Below are 16,847 nucleotides of genomic sequence, written 5' to 3'. Positions count from 1 at the left end.
GTCCATGTCAGAACTGGTTGGCCACAGAAAGTGTATTCCTGGCACAGTTGAACGAGTTAATAATTTGCCCAGGAATGCTTCCCCCACCTCCTCATTATTACCCAAAAGAAAAAACAAGTGTGTGAAAAGGCACGTTAAAAAAACCTAAATATCATAGACAGTATCTGGGGGTCAGCCTTTCTCAGGTTAGCCTGTAGGAATGTGAATGGAAGATCAGGCTCAGATCAAAAAGTTCATGGGGAATTAAAATAAGGCTGGAAGAGTCGCCTAGCTTCAGCTCGAGGAAGGGGTTTCAGGGAACAGAAACCTTATTGTGAAAAACACTTCTAAGATTACCACTACTTGGTATGTCAGTGAATAGGGATCACAATTTCAAGATGGTCAGCAAGAGAGCAGGGAGTGAGGTGGGGAGAAACTTACTTCCTCAGAGTTTTGGGGGTTTGGAATGCACTGCCTGGGTGAGTTGTGGAGAGGATCAGAACTGTATTTACTATATAATGGCACACAAGTTGGATGTGACTCCTTCCCAACCTGTCTAATGTTCCTTCTGCACATTATTCAGATCCCTACAGCCTTGAAACATACATGGGAATAGGGAAGATGGTGACATAGTGGTCAAATCCCATGGCAGCTGGTGGAAGTTGAAATTAGTTCATAAAATCGGGAATTGAAGCTAGGCTCAGTAATGGTTCACTAATGTCCTTGAGGGGAGGAAATCTGCCATTCTTAGTTGATCTGGCTTACCTGACTCCAGACCCACATCAATGTGGCTACTTCTTAACTGCCCTCTGAAATTACCTATAAAGCTACTCAGTTCAAGGGCACTTATGGATAGGCAACAAATACTGGCCTTGGCAGCGACACCCACATCCCATGGAATAAAGAATAAAAAGATTGATTCAAATGCAGAGGAGCCTGAAAATGTGGTTATCAAGTTCCAAACACTATCTCAATGCCAGAGAACTGGATATCTCACCTTTTGCTTCATGAGAACTAGCAAAAGATCTCAAAATATGTAATATTACAATGAGCCCAAGAGAGATTTGTACCAATAGTAAATACCGATTAAAGGATGCCCAGTTACAATATTGGGATATTTGTTTATTAAGAATATGTATTTGTGTATTAATTATGCTAATTGAACTGTTGCCAGTTTGAATTTTAAGATGTGTTTCTTGACACAATTTTGGTTGTGCTATTCTGCTGAAGCAGGTTGTGCATTACCATGCAATGGACTCAGCCTTTGGCATTTCAATTAAAATATTTATAGCCTTTTTTTCAAAAAGACAAGCAAATGGTTAAATCTGTTAATGAGTTTCTTTTTATCACCCAAGGCAAGCTTATAGTTAAATGGGTCAATGTGTTTATTTTCTGGACACTTACAAAACCATTACTGGTAATTAGAATCAGGGTCTGCCTGGATTCTTAATGAAGGGTACTTATAGGTCTCCTACAGATAAGGACTTATTGTTATGCATTTATATGAATGAAACTATTCTGCACAAAACTTATTAGCAATTTTAATTTTATTTTACAAACTTTTCACCTTTAATGAATTTTTGAGGCTAGTTAATGAAATGTGAGTCTTGGACTGTTGCAGACTCGATGGGCAAATGGCCTCCTCCTGCACTGTAGGGTTTCATAGAATTGTAGAACTTACAGTGCAGAAGGAGGCCATTCGGCCCTTGGAAAGAGCACCCTACCCAAGCCCATGCCTCCACCTTATCCCTGTAACCCAGTAACCCCACATGACCTTTTTGGACACTAAGAGCAATTTAGCATGGTCAATCCACCTAACCTGCACATTTGGACTGTGGGAGGAGACCGGAGCACCCGGAGGAAACCCACGCAGACACGGGGAGAACGTGCAGACTCCGCACAGACAGTGACCCAGCCAGCAATCAAACCTGGGACCCTGGTGCTGTGAAGCAACTGTGCTAACCACTGTTACCATGCTGCCTATTGGGGGTGCTCATGCCATGGAAGGGATAAAATCGAGCTCACTGATTTACAGTGATTGTCAAATATTTATTTTAATATTTCTACTATCCTTTACCATTTTCACAACTAAAGTAATATGACAATAATGTACAAAAGGTTGCAGTTGGCCATAGAAAGCTGATATTCAGCAATATTGGCTGCTAGTCTTGGTGGCATGAAAAGTATCTTTTGGTCAGATAGAACTATAGAAGGGAATGAGTGTTTTACCCAACTAGTACAATCTGGATTCCAGTTCAGTGACTGAATAAAGGGAGTATTTTGCTTGCCAGTGGTTAGTGTAGCCATCTGAGATGGCCACCTGCAAAGGACCATGGGCATTATGGCCAACCCAGGACTCAGACAGATACAGAGCTTCTGTGTATTTGAAATGCAGGTAGCTAGACCTGATCAAACCCCCCGCCCGTTTGCATTCTAATGGCCAATTTCACCAGAACAATAAGACTGCACTCAAGAAACCGATACAGACTGATCTGTGCCACCCCTCTTGGCTGAGAGAGCCCAACCGCCAAGGTCAATGATCGCTAAGGACCCGCCCAGCCACCAAAGCACCTGACCCTTTATTGGCCAAAATCAAAGGCAGTGATCGAAGCCTGTCGAATTATTGGGTCCAAGATGAAGGACCGCCCAAAGGGCGCGAAATCCCAGAGGGATAAAAGGGGACACAGCCATGTGTTCAATCTCTTTTGGACCCGGCCTGTGCCAGCCTCTTTTGGATCCGGCCTGTGCCAGCCTCTTTTGGATCCGGCCTGTACCAGCCCACCTGCAGCATAACGACCAGACAGCCAAGTTCAAGACCAATGATCGCCAACTGACGGATGAGCCCAGCAGAGACAGAGCCACTTCTTCAAACCAGCCACGTGAGATCAAGATAAAGGCCTTCTCAATCTGCACAGCACTGGTCGCCCTGAAGTTAAGTATAGGTTATTGTAGCTGATAGATGTAGTTTAACTTGTAGTATATTGTGCTTGCATGTCAAAGTAACCGTTGTGTGTAAATAAACCATCTTTGAACTTGAACTGACTAACTGGTTGTGTGGTCATTTGACCGATATACGGGAAAGCCTTGTGGTTCAGTAAGAGAAACAGAAACACCCACAGTATTGGCGACGCTGTTGGGACATAACATCACATCATAAATAGAGCATCATCACATAAAGAGCAACATTATTGGTGACGCTGGTGGAATAGTATTCCAATTGGCAACATTAGTTGGGCCATTTTTATGTTCAGCAAACTGAAGATATAGTATGCTCTCAGTTAGTATATGGTCAAAAATATTTATGTAATGACATAGAATCAAATTAAACAAATTAAGATGTTATAGTTAGGAGTCTTTCTGCTATCAGTCAGGCTTAGTGGATTGGTGTATTCAGCACTATTTCGCATTAACTGAAACCAAATACTGTTGTGGTACTGAAAACAGGCCGAGAAGATACACATAGGCCAGGAACAGAAACTGTCTCATGAGATCCTGGCTGGAATCGATACTGGCCATCTGCAAAAGCACTCAAGTCAAGGTGTTATGGGCTTTGTGGTTACCCACTCCAAAGACTATGAATATGTAACAAACTTCCAGACACAGGTGATCAACTTTGCAGCAGGACGAAGAACAGACAAAAGAAGCCATCAGACTCCACAGTGAACTGATGGTTGGTCAGACTCGGGAGTTTCAGAGGACAATGGCCAGTGGTGGGCATATATTGGCAATCCTAGCTCACCAGCATAAAGAAAGGAACACCGAACAGATCTTCAGCGATAACCTGGGAGTCCCCCAGGCACAACCATCGCATGAAGAAAGGACCTGGGTTTCGAACCCAGAGAAGACATCCACATCGAGTGATCGAAGCCTGCCAGCCCCCTTTAGTAAGTGCATGTAAAACCCAAAGTTCAGCTGTGAGTCTGAGTCATATTTTTTTTTTAGAAAATATTTTATTGAAGCATTTGTAATTTTCACAATTTAACATATTGACATTTCTAAAACCACGTGGGTCAACGCACAATATATCCCCTAAAATAACAAAGAATAAACCACGTACCCCACTTCTCCCACCCTATCCCCAATTACCCATATACTAAATTCCCTGTCCTTATTTAACCTCCTATTTTCCTCCCCCCCCCCCCCCTTTTCCCTTTCCCCCCTTACTGCTGACGTTCAGCTTTTGTTAAAGAAATCGATGAACGGCTGCCAACTCCGGGCGAATCCCTGTATTGATCCTCTTAGAGCGAACTTGATTTTTTTCCAGACTGAGAAACTCTATACCATAACGCTGACCCACACTCCTGACTTCGGGGGCTCCGAGTCCCTGCATCTCAGCAAGATCCGTCTCCAGGCCACCAGGGAGGAGAAGGCCAGAATATCGGCCTCCCTCCCCCCCTTTGCCCCCTGATCTTCCGACACCCCAAATATTGCTAATTCTGGACTCTTAGAGTTACCCTACCTTCCAGGACTTCCGACATAACGTCTGCAAATCCCTGCCAGAATTCCCTCAGTTTGGGACATGCCCAAAACATATAAACATGGTTGGCCGGGCTACCCCCACACCTGTCCTCCACCTCCTCGAAGAACCTACTCATCCGAGTTACCGTCATGTGGGCCCTGTGGACTACCTTGAACTGAATCAAGCGAAGTCTAGCACAGGACGAGGATGCATTTACGCTTTTTAAGGCTTTCTCCCCACAGTTCAGTTTCCAGCACCCCTCCTAGCTCCTCTTCATCTCTCTGACAGGGGCCCCTTCCCACTCTAACAATTCCCTGTATATGTCCGAAACCATCCCACCTCCAACCCCTGTTTTTGACAGCACTTTATCCTGTATTCCCCTCAGACGGAGGCGAGGAAAGCTTGGGACCTGTCTCCGTACAAAGTCCTGCACTTGAAGGTACCGAAACCTGTTCTCACCCAGCAAATCAAACTCCTCCTCTAATGTCTCCAAGATCGGAAAGCCCTCCTGGATGAATAGATCCCTAAACCTCTCAATCCCTGCCTGCTGCCATACCTTAAAACCCCCATCCAGCCCCCCCGGGACAAACCGGTGATTGTCACAGATCGGTGACCACACTGACACCCCCTCCAGTCTCATATGCTGCCTCCATTGGTCCCACACCCTCAGGGCTGCCACCAGTAGAGGACCTGCGGAGTACCGAGCCGGCAAGAATGGCAGAGGCGCCGTTAGTAAAGCCTCCAGAATCGTACCTTTGCAGGATGCTGCCTTCATCCGCTCCCAGACCAATCCCTCCCCCACTACCCACTTCCTGACCATCGGTATGTTGACAACCCAGTAATAGTTAATAAAGCTCGGGAGAGCCAATCCCCCTTCCCCGCGGGCCCGTTCCAGGAGTGTTCTCTTTATTCTCGGGGTTTTACCCGCCCATATAAACCTCAATATCACCACATTCATACTTCTGAAAAAAGCCTTTGGGTTCAAAAATCGGGAGACACTGAAAAATGAAAAGCAGTGTCGGAAGGACCATCATCTTCACCATCTGAACCCTCCCCGCCAGCGTCAGTGGGAGCATGTCCCATCTACAAAAATCCCTTCTCGTTTGATCCACTGCTTTGCCCAAATTTAACTTGTGAAGCTTCCCCCAATCATTGGCCACATGAATCCCTGAGTCATATTTTGTTGAGTAATAGAATAAAATTGCGTTAAACTGTGAACCTGTTATGTCCTTTGTTCATGTCGCAAATAAGGGCACCTGTAAAACTTTTGAGTAAGCAAACTGGTCAAACGTATCAGAGGTTTTAAAGGTAAAACATTGTGTATTTTAACCTGCTTGTTAAATAAATATCTTTAAATCTGTAAAAGCAAAATCTTTAAATAAGCAGAGATGTACATAAATTATATACAGGCAAGCTTAGATTGTTGGAAGAGTATCTTATGTCATTTTTGAATAAACTGCCCCAAAACTGACACAGCTGAAAATTAGAGGGCTTCAATTTGAGCGTAAGCTCAGGCTTCAATACAAATTTTCAAGCTTCTGATAAGGAGGACACCATTTCAAAATGGAACTAAGTGCTGCCTTTTGCTATACTTAAATCTGATTTGAGGCCTGTAGGTGTTTTGTTCCCCATACTCTGTGTAATATTGAGAAATGGCATTAATCTAGCAGAGACAGGTGTTGCACAACTATTTGATTTAATGAAATATCATTACTCTTGCAGAATACTAATGTGTGGAAAACACTAACAAATGGAATGGAATTTTTCATGTTTAGTGTAAATACTGTAGGTCAGCTGGATCCAGTTCACGTTTTTTTTTTAATCTCCTATGATCCTTTTGGTGAAAATCTGCATGTTCTCTCTTCTTCTGTATTTCTTGAAATAATCCTCATGTTTGAAGGTTGCACTAATATATGGCTACTTTAGAACCCCAAATGTGCATTTGTAAAATTGAACATTTAACGAGTATGTTCAAAAGATGCTGTTAAATCTGATTTTAAAAACAGGTTGCAAATAAAATTTCCCAGAGTAGCCTGCAATATCCAACACACACTTTCGATTTCAGAAACAGTAGCTGAGGTTGAGAGCACTTCTTTCTGCATTAGAAAGCTCAATACTACATGAAAATAATTTTGGTTCCAATTCATAATCATGGCACTCTGCTAAAGACCAGTAAGAATTTTCCAAAAAATTGTGAGACATGTTAAATGTCTATAATTTGTGGTTTCCTAGATCTCAACTGGCTTCACTTGTTCCTGCTATTGTAGTGCGTTTTGTAATGTTCTCAGGATACGAAACCGGGAAATTTACTTTGGATTTAGCATTTTATACTTGTTACCATTGAGGTTCAGAAAGTTATCGGGCGGGATTCTCCGTGCCGCCGCATCCGTTTTCGGCTTCAATAAAATATTTTCTAAAAAACAAATATGACTCAGACTCACATGCGGACCGGCAGCTGGGAGGGGGTTCTCCTTGACTATCAGAGGCCCCCTGGATCTAACCCTGAAATGCAGGCACCTTGGCACTGCCAACCTGGCAGTGGGGGTCCTGGAAGAGGGCGAGGGGGGAGAGAGGCCCGAAAGTGGGTGTCAAGAGGCCTCAAAAATGCCCACCACAAATGACACTTAGAAGCTTTTCCTTACATTGTGCCCCAAATTTGTGAGAAGTTAAAACAACACTGGAAGAAATGCCGAGCTTATGTTGACGCCGGATCTCCAGTAATAATCTCACCGTGAAGGACAGCTCTGGGGTTGAAGTACCAAACCCTCGGGAGCTAAGAATCATTGTGGACTGATTCTGGGAGAATTGAATGTCTACTTAAAGGACAGTGTAACATACACCTGATAGCGGATTGTTTGGCTGTGTCAAAAGTTCTGTTCTGTGTTTTAAAGTAAAAAGATGCTTACAAAAAGTAATTTTTCATTTAGTCTGTTACAATAAACGTCTTAAAATGTGAACTCTTGTTGTATCACCCATACAGCTACTAACTTGATGTTTGAATTTCTCTTTTTAAAAGTTATCGATCTCTACAGGGATCTAAAGAATGTTTTTGCAGGATTTTCCACGTTTTGAGCAGAATAGCACCAACATTATTATAGGCTCTAACTGCCAATTAAACAGTAATGTGTGTGTAAATTATCATAAATATTAAATTATGCTAATCTCCCTGCAAAAGGAAAATAACGAATGGTTTGCAATGTCCATATCAAATTGCATTTATGAATTTATTCTATGATACTTATATTCTTAGCGAAGGTGGGAGTTAACTGGCTTGACCAGTTTTCTCTGAATGAATTGACCTAAAGGTTACTGAACAACTTAGGCTCATAAACAACCCCTAGACATTAAATTCACATACAATAATAATAATGATAATACTAATAATAATAGCTTATTGTCACAAATAGGCTTCAATGAAGTTACTGTGAAAAGCCCCTAGTCGCCACATTCCAGCGCCTGTTCGGGGAGGCCGGTACGGGATTTGAACCCACGCTGCTGCCTTGTTCTGCATTGCAAGTCAGCTATTTAGCCCAGTGTGCTAAACCAGCCCCTGAATAACTGTCAACTAAATTCAAAAGATAACCTTGAATTATACACAAACCTTGGCTAATCCCTCAAACATCGAAACACAGGTCAGGCCTCGTATTACTTGCATCGAATATGGCTGGGGCCATGTCCTGAATGCAGCTGGTCTTTTAACTTCTTATACAGTATAACCATTAAAAGGAACTATCACCTAGCTAAACTAGACAAAAAGGCTTAATTCTGTCACATCTCATCATTCATTTGGTCTCAAAAACAGGTCGCAGATATGAGTACTGTGGTAAGAAAAAACAGTAAATTTATTTAAGCTGACATATTTGCTGGCCATTCTTTTGATTGTGATAAGGGTGGGGGTGTAATGCAGCTAAAAAAAACACTGAAGGAACTACAAAAAGACAGACCAATTTCTTCTCATCTTTCATTTAAAAAATATAAATTTAACTATTTGAAATAGTACAGCTTTGTTTTGATAAAGTAAAAGTTTATTTGTTTTTGAGTGCAACTTGAGTTTACATTGAAATGCCCTTCAAATTCTCATGATTTCCAATTTCATTTCACTAATGCTATCTGGGTCATTCAATTGTCTCTTGAGAACCTTTGAGACTATTTACATGTAATGAAGTATTTTGCAAGGTACTGGCACAAAATATAAATTTACTTTACCTCTCAAGCGTGACTTTGAAGAAATTAGTAATTAAATATCTATTACAATTACTTACTATGTGTGTTTTTGTTTATGGCAAATGCTAATAAAATGTTTTTTTTTCATTATTGGGGTGTGGTGTCATTTATTGCCCATCCCTAACAGCCCTCAGGAAAGTGATGGGGAGTCGCCTTCTAGAACCCCTGCAGTCTATATCTGGTACAGGTGCACGCAGAGTGCTATTATGAATCAATTACTAAGGTCAACTATTATGATCCAAATAGCCCATGACTGGACACAGAACCACAAATGGAACCTGTTGAGCCTGATGGAGGTGGTAAAGAAGGAGGGGACGGTAACAATGCTGACATGTATGGACAGCTACTGGAGGAGATACGCTCATCACTAGATGAGACAAGGGAAAAGTGGGAGGGAGAACTCATCATGGAGATTGGGGGAGGACTCTGGATGAAAGTACTGTATAGGGCGAACTTCACCTCCTCCTGCGCAGGCCTGAGCCTAACGCAGCTAAAGGTAGTGCACAGGGCGCACTTGACCAGAATACGCATGAGTGGGTTCTTTCCGGAGGTGGAGGACAAATGTGAACGGTGCTAAGGAGGTGTGGCCAACCACGCCCACACGTACTGGTCATGTCTCAGACTTGTCGGATACTAGGCCACCTTTTTCGAGGCCATGTCCATGGTTTGTGGTGGGGCTGAAGATAGAGCCTTGCCCACTTGTGGCGAGAAAGAAACAGACAAAAGATGAAGGGGGGGGGAAGAGGAGACACCAGAGAAGACACCACCCAGAGCACAGGACAAGCAGGGCAGAAGGATCAAGGGGCACCAAAGGGGGGAGAGCCTCAAACAAGCTCCTGGTATGTTTTCGTACCATGGGGCCACATTGAAATTGTGAAACAGTGCAGTTGGGTTAACAAATTACTGAGGGCCGAATGCTGACAGGCCTCAAATCTGTAGATAGGTTTCCTATGTATTTATACCGGACCACCCCGTTTCCCCATTTTCATTTTAGGTGCTGCCTTTGGAACGTTTGTTCTCTTTTTTTTATGATTTAAATCTTTATTTAGCAATGTTATTACAAGTTAAATGCAAAATCCAATATAAACATATTTAAAAAAGAACTAGGCAATTCTAGGCAATTCCCAAGTCGCCTCTGTGCAGTACTCCCAAATCTGTGCAGCTCGAACAGAATTTTCAAGCTAATACTTACCAAAGGTGGTGCTTTTTCCTACTTAAATAATGGCGCATACCTTCTGTTGCCCAGAGGGTCATATCCTGGAGTTACTCCAGAAGATGCACTGCACAGGTTTTGTGCACAGGTTTTGACTCTCTCAGTAGAATAGTTAGCCAGGAAAGGTTAGAAGAATTAAAACCACATCTAATTGTGATACTAAAGCCACCCGCTCTCCTTCTTAGCACCCAACCAGAACCTGACTATCCTCCTGACCACCCACCCCTCCCCAGTTGCCCCACACTAACCTCCACCACCTTTCTGTGCGCCCTATCCCGCCACATCACGACTACCCCTCTGTCCCTCCGACCTCCTGACTTCCCCCTAACACCGCGCCCAGTAAATCTCAACCCTGACTTCCCAACCCACAACCCCAAACCACTCAACTCCCTGCAATCACCCAATTGCTCCCATTACATACTTCGCTTCTGGCCGGGCACAGTGGCCGTGACCTTTAAACTTAACAGTTTATGACAGCCAGTGCTATAAAAGAGGGGCATGCTTTCAGTTCCCACAACTATCCCGCACTCTATTGAATGCCTCCAAGAGCAGCTATGCTGCACACTTCTCAGCAAGCCTGGGCCGGAAGTCTGGATGAGAAATGTGCTGTCTCAGGTAAGTAAAAAGAAGGGGACTGGCAATCCCACAGTGATTGCCACTCCGCGAAAGATTTGGCCCAATATATTAATCAACCAATAAAAATGGACAGGAACTGGCCTTTGAATTGGATTAGACAGCAACCTTCCACTTCTGGAGATTTGAGTTAAAATCTAGCCTGGACTGAAAAGACCCTGTGTGAAAGGAATTTGAGCAGTTTCAGCCTCCAATTCAAAACTCTGCATCAAACAGCCTATCTCACTCAATTAGACCAAAGGGTTGTTTGGCTAACAAATGACAAAAATACCATGCTAGACTTTAGAGAATATGCTGCCAGCAGTAAGGCTGAGACAAATTGTTTGCATACAGCAGGAGTGGAGCGTTCCTCTATGCCAGGGTTACTCAAAGTGTGGGTCGTGGCCCGTGGGTGGGTTGCGGGCTGGTGTCGGGAAGGTCGCGGAGCGTTTGGTTGTGGCGTTCCCATAGTGGTGCCATGCAGGGGAGTAGCGCGGAATGCCGCTACCAGCATTCAAATTGAGCATGTCGGCCGCTACCTGCTTTAAAATGAGCTAAAATGCAGTTGTGTGCAGTCAGTTATTAACTTACAGCTGACTCCAAATGAAAAGACAAAAGCTGCTGTACCTGGCCTGTGACAGCACATTAAAAACATGCAAAAAGCCCATGAGCCTGTTCACATTCTGTAGTCATATCTCCCAGGAATATCCAGTGCTGAGTAAAACAAGCATTTTGTTGCTATTGCCCTTCACGGTGACACACATGTGCAAAGTTAGATTTTCCGTTCTTAAAAAATATGAAGCCGGCAAAAAGAACTGGCTGATCTCTGCACCTGATATGCACATTGCCCTCTCCTCCTGTGAACCTGACTGGAATGAGATCATGAGGACCAAGCACGCTCCTCCTTTGCATTAAAGGTAAGTCAATATGGCGTGTGTCGCCAAGATCAGCTGGCGTGGGTCGCGATGGTCAGCCGGTGAGGGTGGCAAATGTTGGCCGGTTGATAAAAGGGAGTCTTGGGGGGAAAAAAGTTTGAAAAACGCTGCTTTGTACTGTTTATTGTATTGTCCATGATTTGTCTTATGCCAAAACAAGCCTGAAATGGAAATGTTCTACCCCTCAGCTTAATACGTGGCAAAAAAACTGACGGTTTAAAAAGAATTCCATATTAATATAGCTCAAACTTTTTTTCGAAAAGAAAATGGCCATGACATTGAGAAGAAATACAAATTTGAACGTATAATCGTCTTTGCAGTAATGTACATTAAGGTTTAACTAGAGCATGTAGGAGCTGGCAGTTTTGTTTCTTGTTTGCTACTTTTACCTCCTTCTCTGATCTCCTATTTAAACTTGCTGAAATTATTTCTGAAGTACAAATTTATTGTAGACAGTCTACTTGTCATCACCCACAGTTCAATTTATTTTTAAGTTTCTTTCTCCAATGTTGTCTTGCTGGAGATTGAACCAAATAAAGGCTGTGTAGGAAGCAAGCGAAAGAACACATCTGCATCTACATTTAATTACTTAGAACTAAATTCATTTCAGAATGCTTGTATTCTGACCATAATCATTTTAAAAGAATGAAAAACACCATTTGGGTATTTATAATCTGCTACCATTTTGGTGGGAGGTGAAAAATTCTCTAGAACCAAAATCAAATGATATTAGTTTAATGAGCAGTCAAAATGCTTACTTCTGCATTCCTTTATCAAATAGATAAGCAGCAGTACCTTGAAAGCCTGCTCCCTTTTAATTCCCTCCATAATGTCCACAGGTTCCTTGATAATGGCGTCTGGAGTCTCTGCTGCCACATCTTCAATGTTTACCCCTCCATGACTGCTGCCGATAAGAACAGGGCCCTTTGAGAAAAACAATCAGAACACATTTAACAAAGATATCCCACAAACTCATGGGAAGTTTTCTTTTTAACTATAGATAAAAGATCATTCCTTTTCGGGTTCTGTACTTAAGTGCATAGTGTGGTGTGCCCGTGTGAAGTCATTTGTTTTAGCTGGGGGTGATGGGATTGGGTGCTTGGGAGAAAGGAGAAAAGGAAGGGGGAAATATCAACCAAGGTCCCTCAGTCTGCATCGCAATCGCGCCATACATATTAAAGTGCATTATATGGATTTCAAGTGGTAACAGGCGAAGCTGTGGTGACCCCAGACAACACTCAGCACCAAAGCTTATTTGGGTGAGTTACCAGAAGATTTGCAGGACCAATGTCACTGCATCCAGAGCAAGAATTAAACTCTAACAGCAGAGGAGAGTAAAGGTACCAGGGAAAATTTGTAAGAAACACTTCCCCCACCACCAAAAACAAACAGGAGAAACTTTATCTTCCCCGATGGGTTGGTCAGTAAAGGAATCAGCAAGTTGGCAGTAAGTTAGACAGATCATAATGTTCCAAGTTTGAACAACAATCTATTATGAGCTAGGGCAGCAACGTTATAATCAATCCAGTGTTCTTAGGTATGGAGGAAAAAAAACAGGGCATTGCTGCTATGTGAACGCTACTGGAAAGTACGAATGTACAGACAGTTGGCACATAGGGGCGGCATGTGGAACAGTGGTTAGCACTGCTGCCTAGGGTGCTGAGGACCCGGGTTCAAATTCCGGCGCTGGGTCACTGTCCGTGTGGAGTTTGCACATTCTTCCCGTGTCGACGTGTGTTTCACCCCCACAACCCAAAGATGTGCAGGTTAGGTGGATTGGTCACGCTAAATTACCCCTTAATTAGAAAAACATAATTGGGTACAAACTATGGGTGCAATTCTCCAGTAAAAAATTCTAAGTGTGGTAGTGAACGGGAATTGCTGCGAGCTTCCTGGCGCTCAGCCCAGCGAGGCCGGCAATACAATTCAATGTTAATTGGTCCACTTAATGAGGCCTCACGGGCTTCTCATCGCAAATGTCGGCTTGCCAGCTGATTCGCCGGGTACCGCGCGCTCACCAGCCGCCCGTTAACAAGGTCGAGCAGCACTTGCTCAGCCAGCCACAGCCAGCTCACAATAATGGCGCGAAGGAGACCGGCCCCAAGATTCGGGGATGCTGACCTGGGTAGGCTCCTAGATGCAGTGGAGACCAGGAGGGATGTCCTGTTCCTCTGAGGGTCACAGAAGGTGAGCCTTACACAGGTCCTCCAACCGTCAGCGCCAGCCCATTCCGAGCGGCTCCCTCTCCTGTCTCCCACGAGACCAACTCGGAGGAGAGTTCTGAGAATGCAACCGTTATAGTTGCGGCACAGCTGTCATATCCACCCTCCACCAGCACCGATACACACATCTCGGTGGGACAAGTTAGTGGACAGACTTTGGGGGCACAATCTGGTAAGCACAACACTGCTGCTGATGCACATCAGATGGATGCAGGAACCACCAGTCGGAGGGCTGCTGGATCCCAGGATCCAGCTGGGTCCCAGCCTAATGCTGAACCTGTGGTAGAGAGGTACCCGTAGCTGATAGTGATGATAGGGAGCGGCCAGGACATTAGTGGGAGATGGCAGCGTCATTGCAGCAGATCCATAGCTGCTTGGAAGAGACCCAGAGGCTAGGAGCACAGGATATGACGTCAGCAATGTTTGGCACCGGGGCCAACACTGCTAAGGTGGCGAACGCAGTGGAGAACCTGGTGCACAACGTCAACAGCATTAGTGAAGGTGTCCAAGGCGTCACACAGTCGGTGACGGCCATGGCTGACCTTGATGAAGTTCTGTGGAACATGTCCCGCTCTCCGAGGGGCATGACCGAGGCACTGCAGAGCTTGTCAAAGATGGGCATTGCCAAGGCGCTGCAGAGCATGTCCCAATCACTGAAGAGCATCGCCGAGGGCACCAACATGATGGTGCAGACCATGGGGAACCGTCAGATCTGGCAGAGTCAGATGATGCAGGGGCAGCTGGTGCGTGAACCAGCTTCCCTTCCATCCCAAGGTGAACCCCAGGGTCCTATGGGCACCAAACGGGAGGAGACGGCTCTGGGTACCAACCCGGATCAGTCGCATGGAGTGGCGACGTTGGCCACCAGATCACCCGAGTTCCACACCTCTGATGAGGCTGCGTCTCAAAGTCAGCACACGGGAAGGGCGGCATGGCGGGGCCCTCCAGCCTCAGAGCCCCCAGAGGATGCCCGCCAGGGACATTGAAAGCCACGGGACGAAGAAAGCAGTTGGCTGCCTCCACCTCGGATGTGTATCCTGGGGAGACACCTAGACATAGCAGTAGAGCTAGGAAGGCAAAGCTCATCGAGGATCACTGAGGGCATCGGGGGAGGGGGGTGGGTACGAGGTAGGGTGAGGGTTGGGGAGCTGCACTATCGGGAGACACAGGACTTGTAGTACACATTAAAAACCTTGTGCATAACCATTATGATGCCTCTTTCACTTTCTTCCGCAAAGCGGGCTGACCTCCAATCCTTTGGTCATCTCTCCAGGCATCTCTTCCTCCCCGTGGTACCTACCCACCCTCAGGCGTGGACATATCCCTGGAGCTGTGACCTATCCCCTGGGTTTTCAGATGTTGGCTAGTGTGTGTGTGTGTGTGTGTGTGTGTGTGTGTGTGTGTGTGTGTGTGGTGTTGCCTCCCTGTTCAGGCAGTGTCCAGGCATCAGTATGTGATTGGGCTCCCAGATGCTACATGACCCGCCCACCCACAGGAATACACTTGGGATGTGTGAATTGCTCACTTAATTACGATTGCCAATTCCCTATTAGCAGTAGACTTCAGCCGCACGATCAGATGCCTCAGCAGTCGGTGAGGGTTATGGGTGGTCGTTGGGGCAGACGGAGAGGGACAAAGGTTGCCCTCGGAACAGGTACACACCATCCAGGGGTTGGCATGATGGTGCCGCGACTGAGTGGCCCCGGTTGTCCCCCTCCAGTGCCTCCCCTCCACCCTCCTATAGGGACCCACCCCTGCGGAGGGTCCCCTACTCCCAGCTGAGGGTTCCCCCACCCCCTACTGGGGTGGCACTCCCAGCACCCCATGGCTCTTTGCCTGTGAGCAAAGATGTCTACTCACCGTGGCTCCCCACAGAAGCCCTCTTCTGCCAGGTTTTTCAAAAGGAGTACTAATCGGCGCCAGTGTGACCACTTGCTGGGGAGGCCGCTGAATGACAGGAGGCCATTGGATATGGGGTGGCTCCCATTAATTGTACGGAAATAGGGCTTAAGTAGTGATAATTTGTTTCTTGCCACGCTAAGGCGAGTTCCCGATTTCGCCTATGGGAGTAGATCACTTGCCATTTCTCATTTTTGGTTTCTCCCGCTATGCACCGGCCTAATTTTGCTTGAGCGAGGGTGTAACGAGGCCGGAGAATCGCACCCATTGAGTGCAGGATCGTGCTGAGCTGTGATGCCCTTCATAGACAAATAGCCTCCTAACTCTTAACCACATTCCTGAATTGTAAGAAGATCAGCAATGGCGACGTTAAAATTCTGGATATGTAGATTGAACAAATTTTGAAACTGCCAGCTATTTTCAATTAGCACCTGGTGCCAGGTAAATCTAGATTAGCCATGGTAACAGTATGACTGGTTCATCTTGTCTAGATAGCTAAGGAATACTTAGGTGTTTCCCCAAGGTCCTTTCCAACTATTTTCTGATAATTGCAATTTAAGGCATCTTACAAGCTGGAAACGCACAAAAGATCTGGTAGCTTCGGTGGAGGCAGAAAATAAGCTTACACCAGAATTCTGATCAGGGTTCTAATGAAAGATCATCGGCCTGGAATGTTAACTGTTTCTCTATCTCCACAAATGCTGCCTGACCTGCTGAGCATTTCCATAATTTTCTTTTTATTTCAGATTTTTAGCATCCGCAGTATTTTGCTTTTGTACCTAACAAGTCACTGGGTTATTATCGACTATTACAAACCGGACTTATAGGTCAAAGATGAATGAATGAATAAAATAATGAATTCACATGATAAAATGAATTAACTTCGATCATCAAATAATGATGCAAGTGGAAAAAAGGGCTCAGATATCCTAAAATCATGTACTTTTGTTAAGAACCCCGCTGATGTTAAATGTGAGGGTATCCCAGCTGCTCTTACCAATTTTCCTTTTTATTTTATCCCAATTTCATTTTTTATTTTTATTTTTCCCAATTTGTAGCATATGAAGCTACACGTTTAACACAAAGCAGGGGATTTAGGATGTTGTAATAACTGAAAAAGCAGATCCGCTAATCCACAGTTTCACAGAATTACTCAGAAATTACAACATAGAAACAGCCACTTTGTCCAATCTATTCAGCATTGGTACTTATCCTCTACGAGTGGTAGTCCTAATCCCACCTGCCTGCCCTATTGTCAAATGCTTTTATCCCTCTTTCTTTCAACCATCTATTAAACTGTTAAA

The 16,847-nt window shown here is 44.7% G+C and overlaps 1 protein-coding gene across 1 annotated transcript in view; it reads right to left on the bottom strand.

The window, feature by feature from the left end:
• The window catches only part of LOC140420961 (succinate--CoA ligase [ADP-forming] subunit beta, mitochondrial-like), a 182,489-nt gene that overhangs the window by 84,215 nt on the left and 81,427 nt on the right, over positions 1 to 16,847 (bottom strand). The window contains exon 5 of the mRNA XM_072505164.1: positions 12,218 to 12,346. Coding sequence (XP_072361265.1) covers positions 12,218 to 12,346 — 129 coding nt within the window. The remainder of the gene's footprint in view (positions 1 to 12,217; positions 12,347 to 16,847) is intronic.

The sequence above is a fragment of the Scyliorhinus torazame genome, chromosome 5, assembly GCF_047496885.1.
Source record: "Scyliorhinus torazame isolate Kashiwa2021f chromosome 5, sScyTor2.1, whole genome shotgun sequence".
Classification (NCBI taxonomy): Eukaryota; Metazoa; Chordata; class Chondrichthyes; order Carcharhiniformes; family Scyliorhinidae; genus Scyliorhinus; species Scyliorhinus torazame.
Note: the sequence above shows the minus strand (reverse complement) of the source record. Positions and strands in the feature narration are given on the sequence as shown.